The sequence below is a fragment of the Miniopterus schreibersii genome, assembly GCF_964146895.1.
Source record: "Miniopterus schreibersii genome assembly, chromosome: 5".
NCBI lineage: Eukaryota > Metazoa > Chordata > Mammalia > Chiroptera > Miniopteridae > Miniopterus > Miniopterus schreibersii.
The window spans coordinates 5,599,942-5,617,514 of NC_138106.1; the positions used below are offsets into that span (position 1 = coordinate 5,599,942).

The 17,573-nt window shown below is 45.6% G+C and overlaps 1 protein-coding gene across 1 annotated transcript in view; it reads left to right on the forward strand.

The window, feature by feature from the left end:
* The window catches only part of DSCAM (DS cell adhesion molecule), a gene marked incomplete at its 5' end in the record, with an annotated part of 333,650 nt that overhangs the window by 17,589 nt on the left and 298,488 nt on the right, over positions 1–17,573 (forward strand). The window contains one exon of the mRNA XM_081138830.1: positions 15,383–15,700. Coding sequence (XP_080994956.1) covers positions 15,383–15,700 — 318 coding nt within the window. The remainder of the gene's footprint in view (positions 1–15,382; positions 15,701–17,573) is intronic.

Here is a 17,573-nt window from a genome sequence, read left to right on the forward strand (position 1 = left end):
TCACACCAGGTGCAAGATCAGATGCGTGCTGGGCTCTGACAGGCCGGGCGTTATAGCCTCCAAGTAATGCCACTCAAGGTTAGAACTGTTTGCCTCCATAGAGAAGATTTGATTTCTATCAAACACTGGCAAGGGTGAGGACTAGCACTGTTTCGTGCTCTCTCTTGGAAGATCCCAGGTTGGCTTCATTTAAAATTTTCCAGTTAAACTTTCAGACATCACAACTCAATTTGATTTTCAGAAGTCATTGCGAATGGAATATTTTAAAAGTCTTACTCCTTTAAGTTTAAAAATGTTCTGGAGAATGAATTTGGCAACAGCCCGCCACCCCCTCCAACCTCAACCTTCTAGAGGAGATGTGCCTCCAGGACATGTCTCCAGACAAAGTGTCAAAGTGAAATCCAGTCATTTTCCAAGTGGGATAATGGACTGTTTTATGACCTCCTTCCGAGCCCCAGGGCCGCTCGGGCCCATTGCACAGCGGTGGGTGATACCAGGAAGCCACATCCCATAGTTCTGGGGTTATCAATGGTGTCTGGCTGCCTTGCAGATGCCCAGGCCCCATTCTGTTATGAGTACTTAGTAGCAAGGAGAGTGCGATTTTCTCTTTCTAGCGAAGTTTCTGTGACTCAGCGAATCCATTCTGGGGCGCCAGGCAAACTGTCGCAATTAACGCGTTCCAGCCGAGACTTAGTCCCCCGAGGGAGAAACCTCGTGCAGTTGTAAATTGGCACTAACCCGGGATGGATTCTGAACAGGCTTCGTTTTCACCAGGGATTCGGCCCAGGGGAGGTCTTTAGAGGAAACCACTCTGAAAAGCGTGTTTTCTGGTTTGATTGTTTCAATCCTTAATCACAGTTTTAATTTGGGGAAGAAGTAGGGCTAGGTAGATAATTAGGATTTTCTAGAACAACAATAACAAAAGACAGATGAAAGGAAATAAGCGCTGTAATCAAAGACATCTCGGCGGCGGCTGAGGTCTGATCCTTTCCTTTTCTGTGCAGCTCTAGCTGAAGGATATTGTTGCCCAGCCTCCGACTAGCAGAAGGTAAGCGATGGCAGGGATGGAAGGTGACAAAGTCTCAGTTAAAAAGTCCTCGTTTGCCAGGAGCCCCGAGAAATACAGTTTGTAGCCCAGCACATCTGTGATGGGCATCGGAAATCATTATTCCGTAACAATGTGTAGATCAGCGGTGTCTGATTAGGGGTTTGACCTTTAAGAGACTGAACACTGTAGGCGCCTTGTCCCTGCTTCTGAGGAGAGAGCCCGGGACTAGCCTGTCATTCTCAGGAGGTCTGAGCCCTAACGCAGTTCCTGCTCAGATGACCCCTGGGATTAAATCCCAGGTCTGCTCCCCACTCCAGACTTCAAAGCTTATGTGGTCGCTCATCTCATATGAAAATAGCGATGATAACTGCCCAGAAGACTTGTTTTGAAGTTTTGTGTTAAAGTGCTTTGCATAGTCCTGTACTATACACATTCAATAAGTGTTAGCTATTCAATTACAACCAAAACAAAGGCAGTCATGATAGATTTAAACTAAATTTAAAGTTTGGGAATGCATTGGTGATACTGTCTTGGTAGAAATGAGGCCAGCGAGCCATGTAAGTAGGGATTCCAATAATGTCATATGCAGGTGCACCTCCCCACGCGAAGGGGACACTCTCTCGACGTTGTGCTGCCTGGAACCACTCTGTGAGGCCTTGGCAACTGCCTCCCTTGCCCTCTCCAGGCCTCTGCCTTCTCACCTAGTGCAAGTGTAACAGTGAACACCCACGACTGAATGAGACAGTGGTGGGGAAATGCTTCAGAGAGGATTCAATAAACGCCCTCTAAACGTACAGGCGGGATTATGAATCACTTACAGTGAAAGGCACACTGTAAGATGTTATATTCCCCTGAGATTTATTTATTTGTATTTAATCGAACTGAATCACACAGTCATGCTTTCAAGAAATACTTGTTGAGATGTATCAGAGGATAAAATCAAGCGTATATCTGCTACTTAGGGACTAAAATTTGAAGGAGGGGGAGAGACAGACGATCAAAAAAGGTGATAAACCAGTAAATTATGCAGTTTAGTAAAAGGTGATAAATGCTATGGAAAGAAACAGTGAAGAGGGCAACCAGGAGTCCTCCCTGTGGTGGAGGCACTGGCGTCAGAGCCTCAGGGGGAAGGAGATGGTTTGGCAAAGACTTGAAAAGGTGAGGGGATGAGTCAGGTGGTTCCCAGACAGGGAGGGGTGTGTGTAAGGCCCCAGAGGTCAAAGCCTGTGGGGATGGTCAAGGGAGGGCCGGAAAGCCAGAGAGGCTAGAGCGGGGTAAGCAAGGGAGAGGCGTCGGAGGTGACATCGGAGAAGGGACAGGGAGCATGGGCCATAGAGAAAGATGGGCATGTATGTCAGAGAATGGGGACCCCCGGGCCTGCTTAGCTGGGTCTCTGTGGGTGATGGATACGAGTGGAGGTAGGTAGGGGCAAAGTGAGTGGCAGAGAGAGCCATGGACACCGTCGTGGCGATCCAGGGCAGGGATGGTGGTGGCTTGGACCAGGGAAGTGGCCGAAAAGATGGCAAGTAGCTGACTGTGAGTCTCTCCTGAAGGTGCAGCGACAGCTTTCCCATGTAGTGAGCTTAAGGAATGAGAGAGGGGCATCCCGGGGGCCCCAGCATTCGGCCAGGGCCTCTGGAGGAATGGGTGGCCATTAGCTCTTTTATTTAAAAACTAGTATTTTATGGATGGAATATTTGTATATGTACCTTTTGTGGTTCTAATTCAGCTTTCTGAAAATTAACAACTGGGGAAAAGAAACACTTGGAAGAGGAGGAAGGTAGGGAGCTTTGTGAATGTGGTGTGTTAATGATGCTGGGGCCCACAATATGGGTGCAACTGGGTGGACCACGAAATTAGGGGAATAATTAACCGAGTTCCAATCAGCAGAATGTTTTCCCTAAAGTCCTGAGTGTTTGAGACTCCCAAGTAAGCCCGTGTAGGTGTGATTTCTACATCCTGCGCCCCATCCGGAGCGTGTGTCCCCAGTGGGCTCCCTGCTGGCTGAGAGGCAGAAGCTCGGACACTGTGACTCGTGTCTGTGGAAGGCGTCATCGCATGGCTGCCTCCAAGCATGACTGGAATGAAGCGCACTCTTTAGAAACATGTTCACCTACGTAACTGGCTGTCTGTATTTTTTCCTTTCTAACCTCTTTCTCTTAATATTCAGATCTGTACCGGGGAGGGCAGAGGGAGGTTTACAGTTGCACTGCGACATTCTTTTGAGTTCGTAAAGCTATTGTAATAATCATAACCCGCATGGAAACCTACTTTTGCACACCTCAGTGTTTTCAAGTTCCCAGTTTACATTGAAATATTTATTTTTTAGGCTTATAAATCTCTTTAACTTAATTTTATGGACTGTGAATGCCCATCCTCCTTATCTTCTATTTTTTCTATATAATGATGCTACCGTTTGGGGTTAAATCAATATTTAGGGCTTACATTATTATAACTGTAAATATTTGCTACAGCTGAGCCACACAGTATATTATGAACTCTTTTCCTACCTGATAGAACCTTGTGTTTTTTTAGGGTTAACAATTGCTTACTTTTTTGTTTACTTGGTTTTCACTGTGTGTGTAACTAATTCATCCCCCAAGTTCTGCAGCAGGACTAAGGACTCCTTTTAATACATGCAGATACATCGATGTCTCTAGATGTTTATTTCTTCATTTATTTTTGGAAACCTCTCTCTGGGCACCATCTTTCTGCACTGACCTGGGCTTGTTTCTCTTGCACCTTTGTCACTCTGGAATCCTTCAGAGTCATTCTGGAAATTCCTTTGTTTCTCACTTGTGTCTGAGCCTCTGTTTCTTGTATATAACACAGTCCTCTTTCTTGGTTTGCTACCTTTTTATTTATCTTCCAATAGTCTTTGAATGGGGCATATGACAGTTAAAAATTCTGACTTTGCATCATCTAAAAATGTCTTTGTTTACTTGCCTGACACTCTGGGTGTAGGAGTCCAGGTCAGTCTTGTGGTTTTCTGTAAATGGGCACACAGAGGTCCAGAGATGCGAAAGAGCAGGCCCTGGCCTCTTCTCATTGGAGATCAGAGCATCAGGTTTCAGCTCTGGAGAACTGCAAGGAAGATGGCACCTCTTGTCCCAAAGAAACACCCTTTTGATTTCAACGGAGGCCTGACTTGAGTGATATTTCAGTGTTCACTGCTTTAGATATGTACACAATTCTATGATTTGTCCATCCAAGGTACAAATGTTTTAGCAATGGACAAAGTCACATAAATGAGCAATATCTTGATGAAGCCAGGGCAAAAAAAAGCAAAACTGAGTAAGCTCCTATGAGAGTACAGGGGACGATGAAGTCAGCTGAGGTCTGTGCCATGTTCCCCAGTGCTCTGTGGTTGGAGAGAAGGATGTAGCATGCCTGGAACCCAGACACAGGTTTTCTTGTCACTGCTTTGGAGACAGCATGCATCGCTGGTAAGACAGGGCAACTGAGCATCCATGCTCTGCCACTGTTCACCCCCCTGCCCCTGAAACTCCATTAAGATGATAGTAAAGAAAATTACATATAGTCCTAACGAGAAAGGGGAGAGAGGTAAGACGATGGCAGCTGTGAGATGTCAGTGGTGGCAGATGGGTGGTCCGTGATTTAATGTACTGGAGAGAGCTAAGGGGGTCATACGAGAGGAGGCAGTGGGTGGGTCTCTAACCTAGGCTGGTGCATTGGAGGGACCAGGTTAGTCAGTCCTCGAAGAGTCTTTCTCATTCAGAAGATTGTTGTCACTTAACGACTTAGGGTATATTTGCAATTATGAGAATGTTCATTCACTTTGTTATTAAAACACAAAGTAAATTCTATGCATTATCTGAAAAATAAAGTACTTTAAAAATTAGACTTATGTAAGTCCTCAGGCCAGAGCAAAATGGAAAATTGAGCACCCCCGGGCAAGGTGAAGTTCTTTTCTAGCAAAAGAAAATGGATGCTGAGCAATGAGAGTAAGAGGAATGTGTGTCATTTTATCGTTGACTCCCACGCTTTCCCTTAACTGGAGCTTAAGGTTTCATTACTGGACTTGGATTTTACAATTTTTTCTGTTGCGGTGCCATTGAAGTCCCGAGTTATAACTCACTTTTGTTCCCTGATCATAGCCCAGGTGAGTGAGTTGGCTTCAGTTGATTTCATTCTGCCCATCCTCTGACAGTCTTTATTGTTGCTTTGCTGCTTTGTTTTTAGTTTCTATTGCTATGTTTTTAGACATTCTTTTTTTGTAATATTTTCCTCTCACCAAGCCTTTTAACCCGTAGAAAGCAATTTTGTCAACAGTATCCTGATGTTAGCGTTTCCCCACTATAGTTGTCGATGGTTCTCTTAATTTATTTTTGTTAAGTGCATCTGCACCCATCCCTCTTTCTTCATTCATTTGTTCTATTTTTGTTCCCAAATTTTATGCTCCCAAATCCTAAGGAGCCATGTACATTATTTTGGTTTATTCATGTGCTTTGCTGCTTATAATCATAATTCCCAGGGTATCTTCTGCTCTTTTCAAATCATCAGCCACTTTTGTGCCTTTTCGGAACTTTGACCTTAAAATCTAAATGCTGGAACACAGCAAAGTCAATACCTATTACTCATTACAGAGTCTGAATTCTTCTCTGGACATGTACACTTAACGGCCAGCAGTGTTGCAGAGAGTGACTTTCATCCATCCAAAGGGACAGAACTTCATCTCGAGAAAGAATTCCCTATACACGCATGGTAGTTCTTCTCTGGAAGGATATTGCAAACAATACTTAGACGTTTTCTGGGTAAAACATTAACATTTTTCTTATTTTTTTCCTCCAGAGATTTGTAAAACACATAGCAAAACGGAGCTCTAATTCCTTGTTGCAAAATCAGTACAAATATTGGATAAAAAGAACATTCTTCCATATAGTAGCTAAAATCTCATAAATGTGTTCCTCTTATGATATCTGAGAAATTCTCTCAGCCGCTCATTCTTGTCCCTTGACATCAATATAATGGAATTTAGATTATAATAGATGATGCATGTGAAGTACAGTTTAAATATTGTTCCTTAAAGGGAATGTTGAATATATAACCATAATATATTTTTAAACATTTATTTGTTCCTTTTTGAGGGCTTCTATTATGTACAACTCAGTGCATTATGTACCAGGAGTAACATTGCATCATCCATATGAAGGGCCCCTCTTGCAGATCACAATATAGTGTGTGTGTGGTGGGAGGCACACACCAAACAACTAAGACAAGAGCTGGGAAAGTGATGCAGGAAGCTGAGAGGACATGGGGTCTAGTCTGGGAGCTAGAAGACCAGGCATAAATCCCTAAACAATTGCTGTTTAAGCTGAGATTCAAAGCACGAGTCCTGTTGGGCAAAGGTGTTGATGTATCCCAGCAAAGAGTCCAGTATTTTGCAGCCGTGAGGTGGGAAGGGGACCAGTATTTTACAAGGCCTTAAGGAGACCAGTGAGGATTGGCCCTAGTAAACCAACCATAGGCAGGAAAGATAAGATTGGACTTTCTGAATGCACAATTTATTAACATCAAAATACAAGAAGGCAGATTAATACTCAACAAAAAACATTGATATATCATTCAAGGGCATCAAAGGGTGCCTTCTTCAGACCCCTGGAGCGCCCTCTCTATGCAGTTTCCTTCGCTCTGCTCTGTGGATCCGGCAGCTTTGGCCTCCCCAAGCCTCACATTCTTTTCTATTCAACTGAGAATCCTGCCAAGTTCTCCTTAGGGTTCCCCCTTTTGAAAGGATTTGGGATTTCTCTCCAGGAGGTAAGCTGGGCCCACCTCGTTTGTTTTCCTCTTCCACCGCTCCCTGTTCTGCATCGCCTGAATGTTTACTCGCAGGAGGGTAAATCCAGTTCCTTTGTTGCTGCTTGATGGTGGACACAGACAGAATTTCCTATCTCTAAGTTCTACGTCACTGTGCAGTTTTACCCAATTCTTATTCAGGAGGACAGTTGCACCACTGCTTCAATGCTGGGGAATAGACAGACTCATTGAAATATATTAGAGTTAAATGCACAGTTGCTGTGTTTTTATGACCTGATTTGGAATTATTTTATAAAATTCTGGAATGCTTTTCCAGCCATTGTTAGACCATCCATTTTATCTGCTTTCAGATTGTCTGATCAAGATGATACTAAACTTCAAAGCGTTTATTTAAACATAAAAAATACTTTGGAGTCTTAGGGTCAGCTAAGGGTTATGCTTTCTAGTTAGTATTTACCTAAGGTTAAGTCATATTTCTTTTCATTTTGGGAGACCTTTACAGAAGCAGTTTATTTTGCTAAGTATATCCACTTATGTATTCCTATGAAATCAATAAAAGTATTTGGTCCTAAATGGCATTTCCCTTCAAAATGTAGACGCCCCATTTGCAAACCTCACGGTCTTAGTTCTCATGTGCTCTGATCTCTCTGAAGCAATCGACAGTTTTGAAAACCACCAGCTGACATCCCCAGATGCTGTCCTTTTGTTTTAAACCGTCATTCTCTCTAGGATTTGGGCTATTTATTTCCTAGTTTTTTCTTTATGATGGTTCGTTCTTTTCTCATTTAAAAAAAATTTTTTTAATTCCAAATATAAGTAGAGACTATATACATAAAGTGTGCATATCACAGCGTCAGGTGTGTCGGCTCAGGTGTCCGGTCCAGGACCCCGACTACCCTGCGCGTGCGCATGCGGCTTAGCCTTAGGTATGATGATGACTCAGCAGAATGCAAGTGCGCATGCGGCTTAGCCTTACGTACGACTCAGCAGAATGCAAGTGTACAGGCGGCTTGGCCTTACCTAGGACTCAGCAGAATGCAAGTGCGCATGCGTCCTCGGCGCCGGCTAACCGGCGCTGTGCGCCCTGAGGGGCGTCGTTCTCGCCCTGTCGGCTCCGCGGCCCTTCACCCAGGACCTCGCCTCCGGACACCCCCTCGCAGCCTCCCTCCCCGACGCTTGGCGCAGTCGGCAGGGTGAGGTGGGTGTCCCCTCGGCTCTGCTGGGAACGACCCCGGGTGGAGGACAGGTGGCCCCTGCCACCTTGCGGTGCCCGCCGGCGGGGTACCTATCCGTGTGGGCGCCGCGGGAAGATGGGCCTCCTGTGCCGCCCCGACCCGAGGCGGGCCGGGAGGCCCCGGGGCTCCCGGAGGCTGGCATCCCCCCTGGCCGGTGGCGCGGCTGTTCCGTCTGGTCTCCGTGGCGCCGGCCGGGAGAGCCAGGAGGCGCGGTGCAAGGGCGGCGGGTGCGGCGCTCACGGTGTGGGGCGCGGGCGCCATCTTCCGCCGGGGGGAGGCCCGGGAGCGGCTGAGGTGGGGACCAGGTCGAGGCGTCCAGCACCTGGGGGGGGGCAGTCGCCGCGAGGCAGCCTCCGAGGAGCCCTGGCGGGCGGGCAGGGGGTGCGCAGTCAGCGAGGACGAAGTGCACGGGCCTGGGTTGTCTGTCACGTTCTTGGGTGTTGTCCGGTCGGGCAGGACGGCAGTTACGTCCGACGCCATTACTGATAAACTCCAGGCGTTTCCCTGTCCGGAGACGGCGACACGGTTGCAAACGTATCTAGGCCTGTTAGGGTTCTGGTGAACCTTTATTCGGGGACGGTGGCCCCGGCACGGGTCCCCGAAGGCTCCCGTTGGCGTTTGGTCCCCGCCGCTGCCCCGTGGTTGAGACGCGGCTGGCGGCTGGGTCTGCGGCCCTGCGTGCAGCCGAGGCCATGACGGGCCAGCAGGCCGTCCGGGTCCAGACCACTTTCCCGATAGACGGTTGGCTGCGGACCTGGACGGGCCCACCCAGGACAGGGGTAGCCCAAACCCCAACCTTGACCAAATGGGGCGCATGCCATGGAGATGGTGGCAAAAAGGTGGGGCCTCCGCTTGACCTCGGCGGGAGCCAGGGACGGCTTTCCCCGTGTCCCTGGCGTGGGACGTCGCCCGTGTGGACGTCGGTGCCGCGGCGCGCAGGCCGTGCTGAGTGCGGCGAGTTCCCGCTACACACTTGGCACGCGGGTTACGTTGGCCCGTTGCCCGCAGCCACAGGCTTAAGATACCTCCTAATGGCTGTTGACATGGCCATGGGGATGGGCTTTGCTTACCCGGTCACCCGGACGGATCAGGAACATACTATATGTGCACTAGCATGGTTGGCAGCCCAATATGGGATGCCACGGGTCATTTACAGTGACCGGGGTACGCCGTTTGTAGGGCAGAAAGCCCAGGAATGGGCTAAACAGCAAGGAATTGACTGGAAATTGCATGTCCCTTATCAGCCGCAGGCCAAGGGGATGATCGAGCGAGCGGTGCAATGGACTCTTAAAGGAAAAACTGAGGGCCTTGCGCTCCACTGGACGAGCATGGAAATAGGCTTGATGGCTGTAGCCCTCCTCGCTGTTTGTTTGGTCATATCTTGCTGCGCCCTTTATTGTTGCTGTGGTCGCTGTGCCCAGGGCACTGCCCTGTGGTCCAAAGGACGGACCCCCAAGATCTAGGGGGTGGAGTGTCAGATGTGTCACGTAAGGGCTGATAGGTCTTGGTGTCCCGTCCATGACCCTGACTGTCCTGTGCCTGCACATGGTGGTGATCTTATGTAATGATGATTCAGCAGAATGCAGCTGCATATGGGACACTAGCACCCCGCTTGCTGTAGCCTATATAACCAGCACTGTGCACAATAAAGGTGGAATTGTTCTCTTGATGTCGGCTCCGCGGGGCCTTCTTCACGGTGGGGATCTCCGCTCTGAAGCACCCCTTGCAGCATTCCCTCCCCCGACACACAGTGTACAACTCAATGACATTTTCATCAGCTGAACACATCAGTATACCCAGCACCCAGATCAAGAAAATGAACACAGCTAACAGCCTGGCTGCCCCCATGCCCTTTCCATTTTCTATGCCCTCCCACCCCCCGCACTATGGGTAACCATTATCCTGACTCTTAACATCGTAGATTAGTTATTCCTATTTTTATGCTCGGTATAAGTGAAATAATACAGTGCGTACTCTCATGTTTGATTTTCTTCAACATTACAGTTGTGAGAGTCATAACATGGTTGTGTAGAGTACCCATTTTTATTGTTGTACAGTGGTTCAGTGTGAAAATACATTGCAATATGTTTTTCCATTTTATTATTGATGGATATTTGAGCAGTTTTACTTCAGGACTCTTACAAATAGCACTGCTGTGAATATTCCAGTGTCTTTGTCTGTGAGCACATATATGCATTTATGTTAGGTACATAACTAGGAGCTGAACTGTTGAGTCATAGGGTGTGCACCTATTCAGATTTTGTAGCTACTGATGAACAGTTTTCCACAATGACTATCAATTTTCATTCCCACCTGCAATTTATCAGATTCCTGTTGCTCTATATCCTTGGGACACTCAATATATTCTGTCTTCTCCATTTTATTGAAACAGGTGTGTAGTGGTAACTCCTTGTGCTTTTAATTTGCATTTCCCTGATGACAGTGACAGAGTATTTTTTCATGTGCTTATTGATCACTTACATATTGGTCTTTTTGAGTGACTGTCCAGGTCTTTTGCCCATTTTTATTAGATTATCTTTTTTCTTACTTAGGAGCTCATTATGTTCTGGGGGTGCAATTGGCCAAATATCCTTCGCTCAACTTTTATATATTAACTGTCCCCAAGGATCCATCTCTAGACTTTGTGTCCCCTTGTTCTTTGCCCTCTCCTCTGTCTCTCTCTCCCAGTGATGGACTTTGGCTTCCCATATTGCTCAATATCTCTCTGGGATCTTGGACCGCTATTCCCAACTTCCTAGTGGGTGGCCCAAGGATAGTGTCCCCTTAACCTTAGTAAAGCTGACGTTGTTTCCTCTGCCCGACCAGCCCTGCCTTGTATGCTCTCTGCTTCTCTTTGGTGTAACTGTGCAGCCAGGTATATATGCTGTTAAAGGAGGATCCTGTTGGCCTTTTCTTTGTCCTCACTCTCATCACTTCTCCACCTTTGACCACAAATCCTGGTGAGATCACAGACATCTGTATAGTTAGGCTTTCTTCTGCCTTCAGTCCATCGCTGCCCAAGGAGGACTAGGGAACCCACAGCAGCCTCGTCGGACTTCCTGCCTCCAGTCTTCACCCGCTGTTTCCTTTGTAAAACTATAATCTGGAAAATTGCTTGTTCTGTGTCAAACTTACAGTGACTCCTTATTTTTTAAACAACTTCAATTAGATATAATTTACGTTCAATAAAATTCACGCATTTGTACAATTCAGTGGTTTTTAGTCAATTCTCAGATATGTACATCCTTCCCCGCAGTTGATTTTGCATCTTTGCATGCTTTAGTTATCCCTGCCCTACCCTCTCACCCTCATTTCCAACCCTAAGTGAACCTTGTATCTACTTTCTGTCCCCATGCAGTTTCCTCTGCTGGATTTATTTTATATGGATGTAATAATATAGGACATAGTTTTTTTATGATTGGCTTTTTTTTTGGCTTAGCATAAGGTTATCAAGGGTCATTCACATCTACAGTGCATATCAATATTTCATTTATCTCTTGCTGTGCAAAATTCCATTGTGTGGATATACCAGATTTTGTTCATCCATTTTTCATTTGATGGATAAACTTGAATAGTTTGCACATTTGGCAATTAGAAATAATGCTGCTTTAAACATCTGTGTACAAGTTCTTGTGTGAACACTCATGTTCATTTCTCCTAGGTATACAGCTGTGCATGGGACTCCCCACTGCCTGCAGAATTAACCACCTGCTTTATAGCATGAGATTTGACACCCTTACAATCTAGACTTGACAATAAGAACGTGAAACGTAAGCTCCTGGAGATCACCCTGTGAGCCTTGGCTGTTAGTGTCCCCAGGCCTTGGCACAGTGCCTGGTAATTAGTAATTGCTGAGTAATTATGCAGAGAATAAATGAGTATGTGTGCAAACCTCAAGCTCCCTCTCCAAAAGTGTGCACCACTGTGAGTTCTGCCCTCGCGTTCCTGCTATCCAGTGTCTTCTCACTTTCCTCCCCCTGTGACAACTCAGTGTCCTGAAATTTTCATGCCCTCTGCCTAGAATCTACTTCCCCTCTTAGCCCTGGAAAGCGTTCCTCATCTCCCCCAGACTAGGTTCGTTTCTCTGTCACTTAGGCCCGGTAACATGCTGGGAATGATTCTGTCATAATACACAACCAACAAATCATCACCGATCCTTTGCCAGCCATGACACTCTAGAGACCAGAACTTCCTTGAGAGAGGTACCATGACTCATGCAAGTTTGCATTACTGGGACCTCACACAGGCCTGGTGCATAGCAAGTGCTCAGTAAGGACTGTTGCACGGCCCTGGCCAGTTTTGCTCAGTGGTTAGAATGTTGGCCCGCAGACTGAAGGGTTCCAGGTTCGATTCCGGCCAAGGGCTGTACCTCGGTTGGGTGCAGGAGGCAACCATTCGATGTGTCCCTCTCCCATCAATGTTGATGTTTCTCCCTCTATGTCCCTTCCCACTCTCTGAAAAGCAAGGGAAAAAATATCCTCGGGTGAGGATTCAAAAAAAAAAAATACTGTTGCACGAGTGAAGGATTGCTTCTGGTAGCGTCTCTGCCTCATCTCATGTCTTCGTCATACTTGAATTTTAGGGAAAGCAGTGTTGACTTGTTTTTCTTTATAGCACAGCATTTGCCTTCCTGTTGTCACTGGAGTCTGGGTTTTACCATCTGTTGTAATGATAAGAAATATGGAGGAATCTGCAAATAAAGTAACAATCCTCCAAGCCCCTCCTTTGCACCCTCAGTGTGCATGTCCCAGGATATTAGTTAGACCTGAGTTACAGCACAGGGTTGTGCCAAATGTTTTCTTTACTTTCTGTGATGAAACTGCAGTTGTTTTGAGGAAGTTGCGTACACACACAATTCACATTAAGGTCGTCCAAGCCCTTCCTGGAGGGATGCATGCTGCTGCATTTAGCGCGTGTGGCCTCCGTGAAGGGAAACACTGTTATTTAAGCAGATGGATGGTCCCCTAGATGAAGAAACAGAAGCTGGTGGAATATAGTTTGGGGTTTTTATTTTTTTGCCTGTGGCCATATGCTGTGTATCTTAGAGGATGAGTTTATGCTACATTATTAAACCCACTGGTGTGAAAGAGAGACCAATGCGAGATTTCTTAAAAAATGTCTGGAGGGGCGACAGTAATCCCCAGCGGTCACTTAGCTTTTCAACTTCCAGGATTAAACATTTATTTTGCATTTTTCTCACAGTCATTTCAGTTTTTTCCCAAGCTGGCTCTTGAAGTGTGGTTTATAATAGGAAACTCTATATTTAATTTGGAAATATATCTTATATACATTTCAAAGACTTGCTATTCTTAAGAAGGCTACTTGTATGGTACCAGAGAATAAATTCAAATATGTGTAAATTTTATTTAGTTCGAATTGCCCACAAGCAGTTGACAGAAGTGTAGTGTGGGGAGGGGAACGAGCATCTAGGTGGAATTAATAAGCCTCAATGAGTGACAGTTACCTTGTTTCCAATTATATGTTTGGGGGGACGTCAGTTTCCCAGAAACTCAAATGTAAAATCACAACTGTGCGTCCGATCTGATCCAGCTTCTTATTCTTAGTTAGCAGTAACTTTTCTCTTCTGATTTATGGAGCATTGCTAGAAACTTTAGTTATGGTTAGAAGAGAAAACTCGCCAACAGTTTCTGCTTGGTGAACACCGTCTTTTGGATTTTACAAAGACCATTTTTTTCCACCTTCTTTTGACAAATGGCAGCCATTCTGCTTTCCCAGTTCAGAGAGTTGGCCCCAGGGGCAAGCTCATGGTCACTGCAGTGGGAGACCAAAAGAAAGTAGGGGGATGCTCAGGCAAGATACTCACATCTGGACGATACTCAAGCTCATGAACTCAGCTCCCCCACGATTTGGCTCTGTAGAATAAAGGCAGCCACACCAGGAGCGGAGATCTTCATCAGAAAGACTGGTTTATTCAACTTCTCAGTCCTGACTCCTTGGTCAAGTGATAAACCCTTTAAATCTCCACCTTATCCTCAGAGGAGCCCCCACGCACCTGGCAGAACTGGTGTTGACCAGAGTGGACGAGGTAACACCCCCAGGCTCACACATTGCCCGTTATGATGTCATTAAAGGTTATCCTTGTCTCTGCCTGGGGAGGTTAAGTCCAAGTATCTAGGGCTCCTTTTGTCTCCTGTGAAGATGTGACTGGGTGTGCATTTGTTTGCAGAAGGTTACATATCAACACAGATGTCTGTGAAGTAGATCTTTGTGGCATTGATAAATATTCTGTTTAATTAGGGGTTCTAAATGTTGCGTTTTCTTTGTATACATAAATGACACTCCATTACTGTTTGTTGCTGAGTGCAACATAGGTGCTCAATAAATGAATGAAAAGGCCAGATGTATATGAACAGGTTTGAAGACATTTTATTTACAGTAATTAAAACAGAAACCACTTAAATAACCAAGATCAGGAAAATAGTTTAGAAAATCATATTTTAAAAAATGTGCATTCGCTAATATTTACTTGTGAGGTCTGTATGGAAAGATTAAATTATGTATATGAAATTATGTTAAGAGAATGAAGTATATTTATGTATGTACATTATAACATAATATAATTATATAGGTAAGCAATGTAGGCAGATGGACCAGAAGAGAAAATATAAAAATTGAAACAGAAACTGTCACAGCCTGATGGAATTAAAACATGCTATTGTCAAAGTTCTCTTTATTATTGCTACATAGTTTCAGTTAAAAAGGCCTTGGACACTATTTTCAGAAAACCAATTTTACTTTTTAAAATGCTTTATGCATGAACTTCAATTTCAATTTTAAAAATTGTGACCAATTTCATTCAAAATTAGCTCTCAACATATCTACCCACCAGCACAATCTGATCCTGGCAACTGGATCTGGTCACTCATTCATTCAGCTTCTTATTGACCATGCACTGGATGGTGGGCTCTGTGCCCCAGGTAACAGTGTGAGCAAATCAGTATGTTGCTTTCATGGGACATATGTTCTCGAGGGAGGCAGAATACAAAACACGTAATATAAATTCTGATGGTGGTCAGTACGATGAAGACACAACAGGGCACAGGGCATGGGCCTGAAGAGTAATCTTTTCAAAGTTAGGATCCTGGAAAACTTCTAAGTTTGTGTTCAAACATGAAATGAGGGTGGACCTTACTTTCCAGTACCAGCCTCTCTGTCCGAAGTAGGCCAAGCTATTTCGAATTATCGAGTTATCATAGAGCCCTGTGATTATTTCTCAGAATAACCCCTGAGGCCAGGCTGAGTGACAGTCAAGTTCAGCAGTAGCGCCCGCCTGACCAGTTCTTGTGTTGTCTTCCTGCAGTTTTCAGTGAGGACCTGCGCTCCAGCCTCTACTTTGTCAATGCATCTGTGCAAGAGGTAGTGTTCGCGAGCACCACGGGGACCCTGGTGCCCTGCCCGGCTGCAGGCATCCCTCCCGTGTCTCTCAGATGGTACCTAGCGACGGGCGAGGAGATCTACGATGTCCCCGGGATCCGCCACGTCCACCCCAACGGCACTCTCCAAATTTTCCCCTTCCCTCCTTCCAGCTTTAGTACCTTAATCCATGATAATACTTATTATTGCACAGCTGAGAACCCTTCAGGGAAAATTAGAAGCCAGGATGTCCGCGTCAAGGCTGGTGAGTAGAGCTCCGGGCTTCCTTCCTGCGTGCCCACCGGGCGGGGGCGGTGACAACATTAAAATGCCATCAGCTAAACCCTGTCCCTCATTCTTCCTGCCAGGGCCCATGGCTCCTTTGAGAGCATCTTTAGACCAGATTTCAAAGCGTCTGATGTTGGGGGGAAAACGTTGAAATTACTGGTTCTCATCCTCAGTGAAACAAACACGCGAGTGCTTGTCAGTAACCAGCTTTCGCTTTTTTCTTATGGAGGTGTTTCTATTTTCATTCCACGTTTTGCCATTTGAACAATGAGGTGCCAGAAAAAATGTTCAGTGAATTGTAAACCCCTACGGCTCTGCTCCTGGAAATCGCCCAGGACCGGGAAGCAGGGAATCCTCCTGCAAAGCCCGCGTACAGTCTGTAGAGCTGTGCTTGGGTCAAGGTGAACGCGTTCACTCAGCACGTGTTTTCTTGAGCATCTGTTAGGCTTCCAGCTCTCTGCCGGGTGCAGGGAACAGCTGGGGAAAGAAACGGGGCTTCTCTCATGGGGCTCTGGTCCTAATGGGGGAGTCCGACATGGACAGAGAAAGAAAGTTGAGTCAGAGTTTACAAGAGAAAGCTGGCCTCTGTTCTGGGCACTGTCATATTTGCCTAGATATCTACTGAAAAATTCAGGAGAGAAAAAAAACTAAAAAACACCATGAACTGAGAACCAGTGAAAACCTCTCATGGGTTCAGTTTGAGGCTGCAGATGGCTTCTTTGAGGTGTCAGGGCATCTCTTGCCTGGATTTCAGAAACTTACATCGCTGGAACTAAAACTTGGAGTTACTGATACTCCAAGTTTGTAAGGTCTAAACTATACTACAAATTTATTGCCTTCAGTGTGTTTACTTTTTTGCCCCCTCTTTGCCCCTTTCCTCCCCACACTCGGTTCCAGAGGTGGGCAGTGGAGGGGGTGGGGAGGAGACTGGGAGCAGGGAGGACAAGGGACTGAGCTGGAGGAAACCCACAGCGTCCATGTGTACTGTGAGCGAAACAGCCTTGGTCTTACATCTCTGTATTCCTTGTGAAACGAAAACGACACTGTCCACATGTTCGACTGTGTCACATGTTGCTGGAATATCAGTGAATAAACCTTGAATTGGTTTGTTCCTTTTAACATCATAATGTATTTTTTTAAATTATCATCATTACAAGTCGACCCAGGAATGCAGCCTCTGATTCACAGACATAAAAAGTTATCCATCCAGGACATAATGTGTCATTTTAACAAAATCTGAAACACAAGCACACAGCTAGACTCCAGTTAGCAACTGTTTTAATTTTTTTTTTTTTTTTTAAGCCTAGCCTTTCAAATACAGGTAGACTGTTAAAGCAGTGGCAGGGCAGAGACAACGTGACTTTGATTGTTGTCTCCTGCACCAGGAGCTGAGGGAGCTGGGGAGCTGGGGGACATCATTTCTGCAGCAAGGGAGGAGGTGGTACCTGAAGACATCAACGGGAGCAAAATATAGGCAATATCTCTGAGGTCCTGAAAGAAAAGTGGTTTAAATTCAGAAATGTGCATGCAGGGCATCTTTCAAAAATAAAGGTGAAATACAGGCTTTGTGGACACACAGAAGCCGAAAGATTTCCTCAGCAGCTAACTTGAGCTACTAGAAATCTTAAAAAAAAGGTCCTGCAATCAAGAAATATGACACCTGATGGAATCTATTCAAAGGAAAGAAAAGTAACTATACGGATAAATAAATTGCATCTCTTATTTAAAATCCTTTAAAAGAGAATTGATTGTTTAAACAAAATAATAAGTGTCTTGTGGGGATTGTAACATTTGCACAAATAAAATGAGAGCAGTAGCATTAAGGCCTAGAGTAAAGGCAGAGAAGTAGA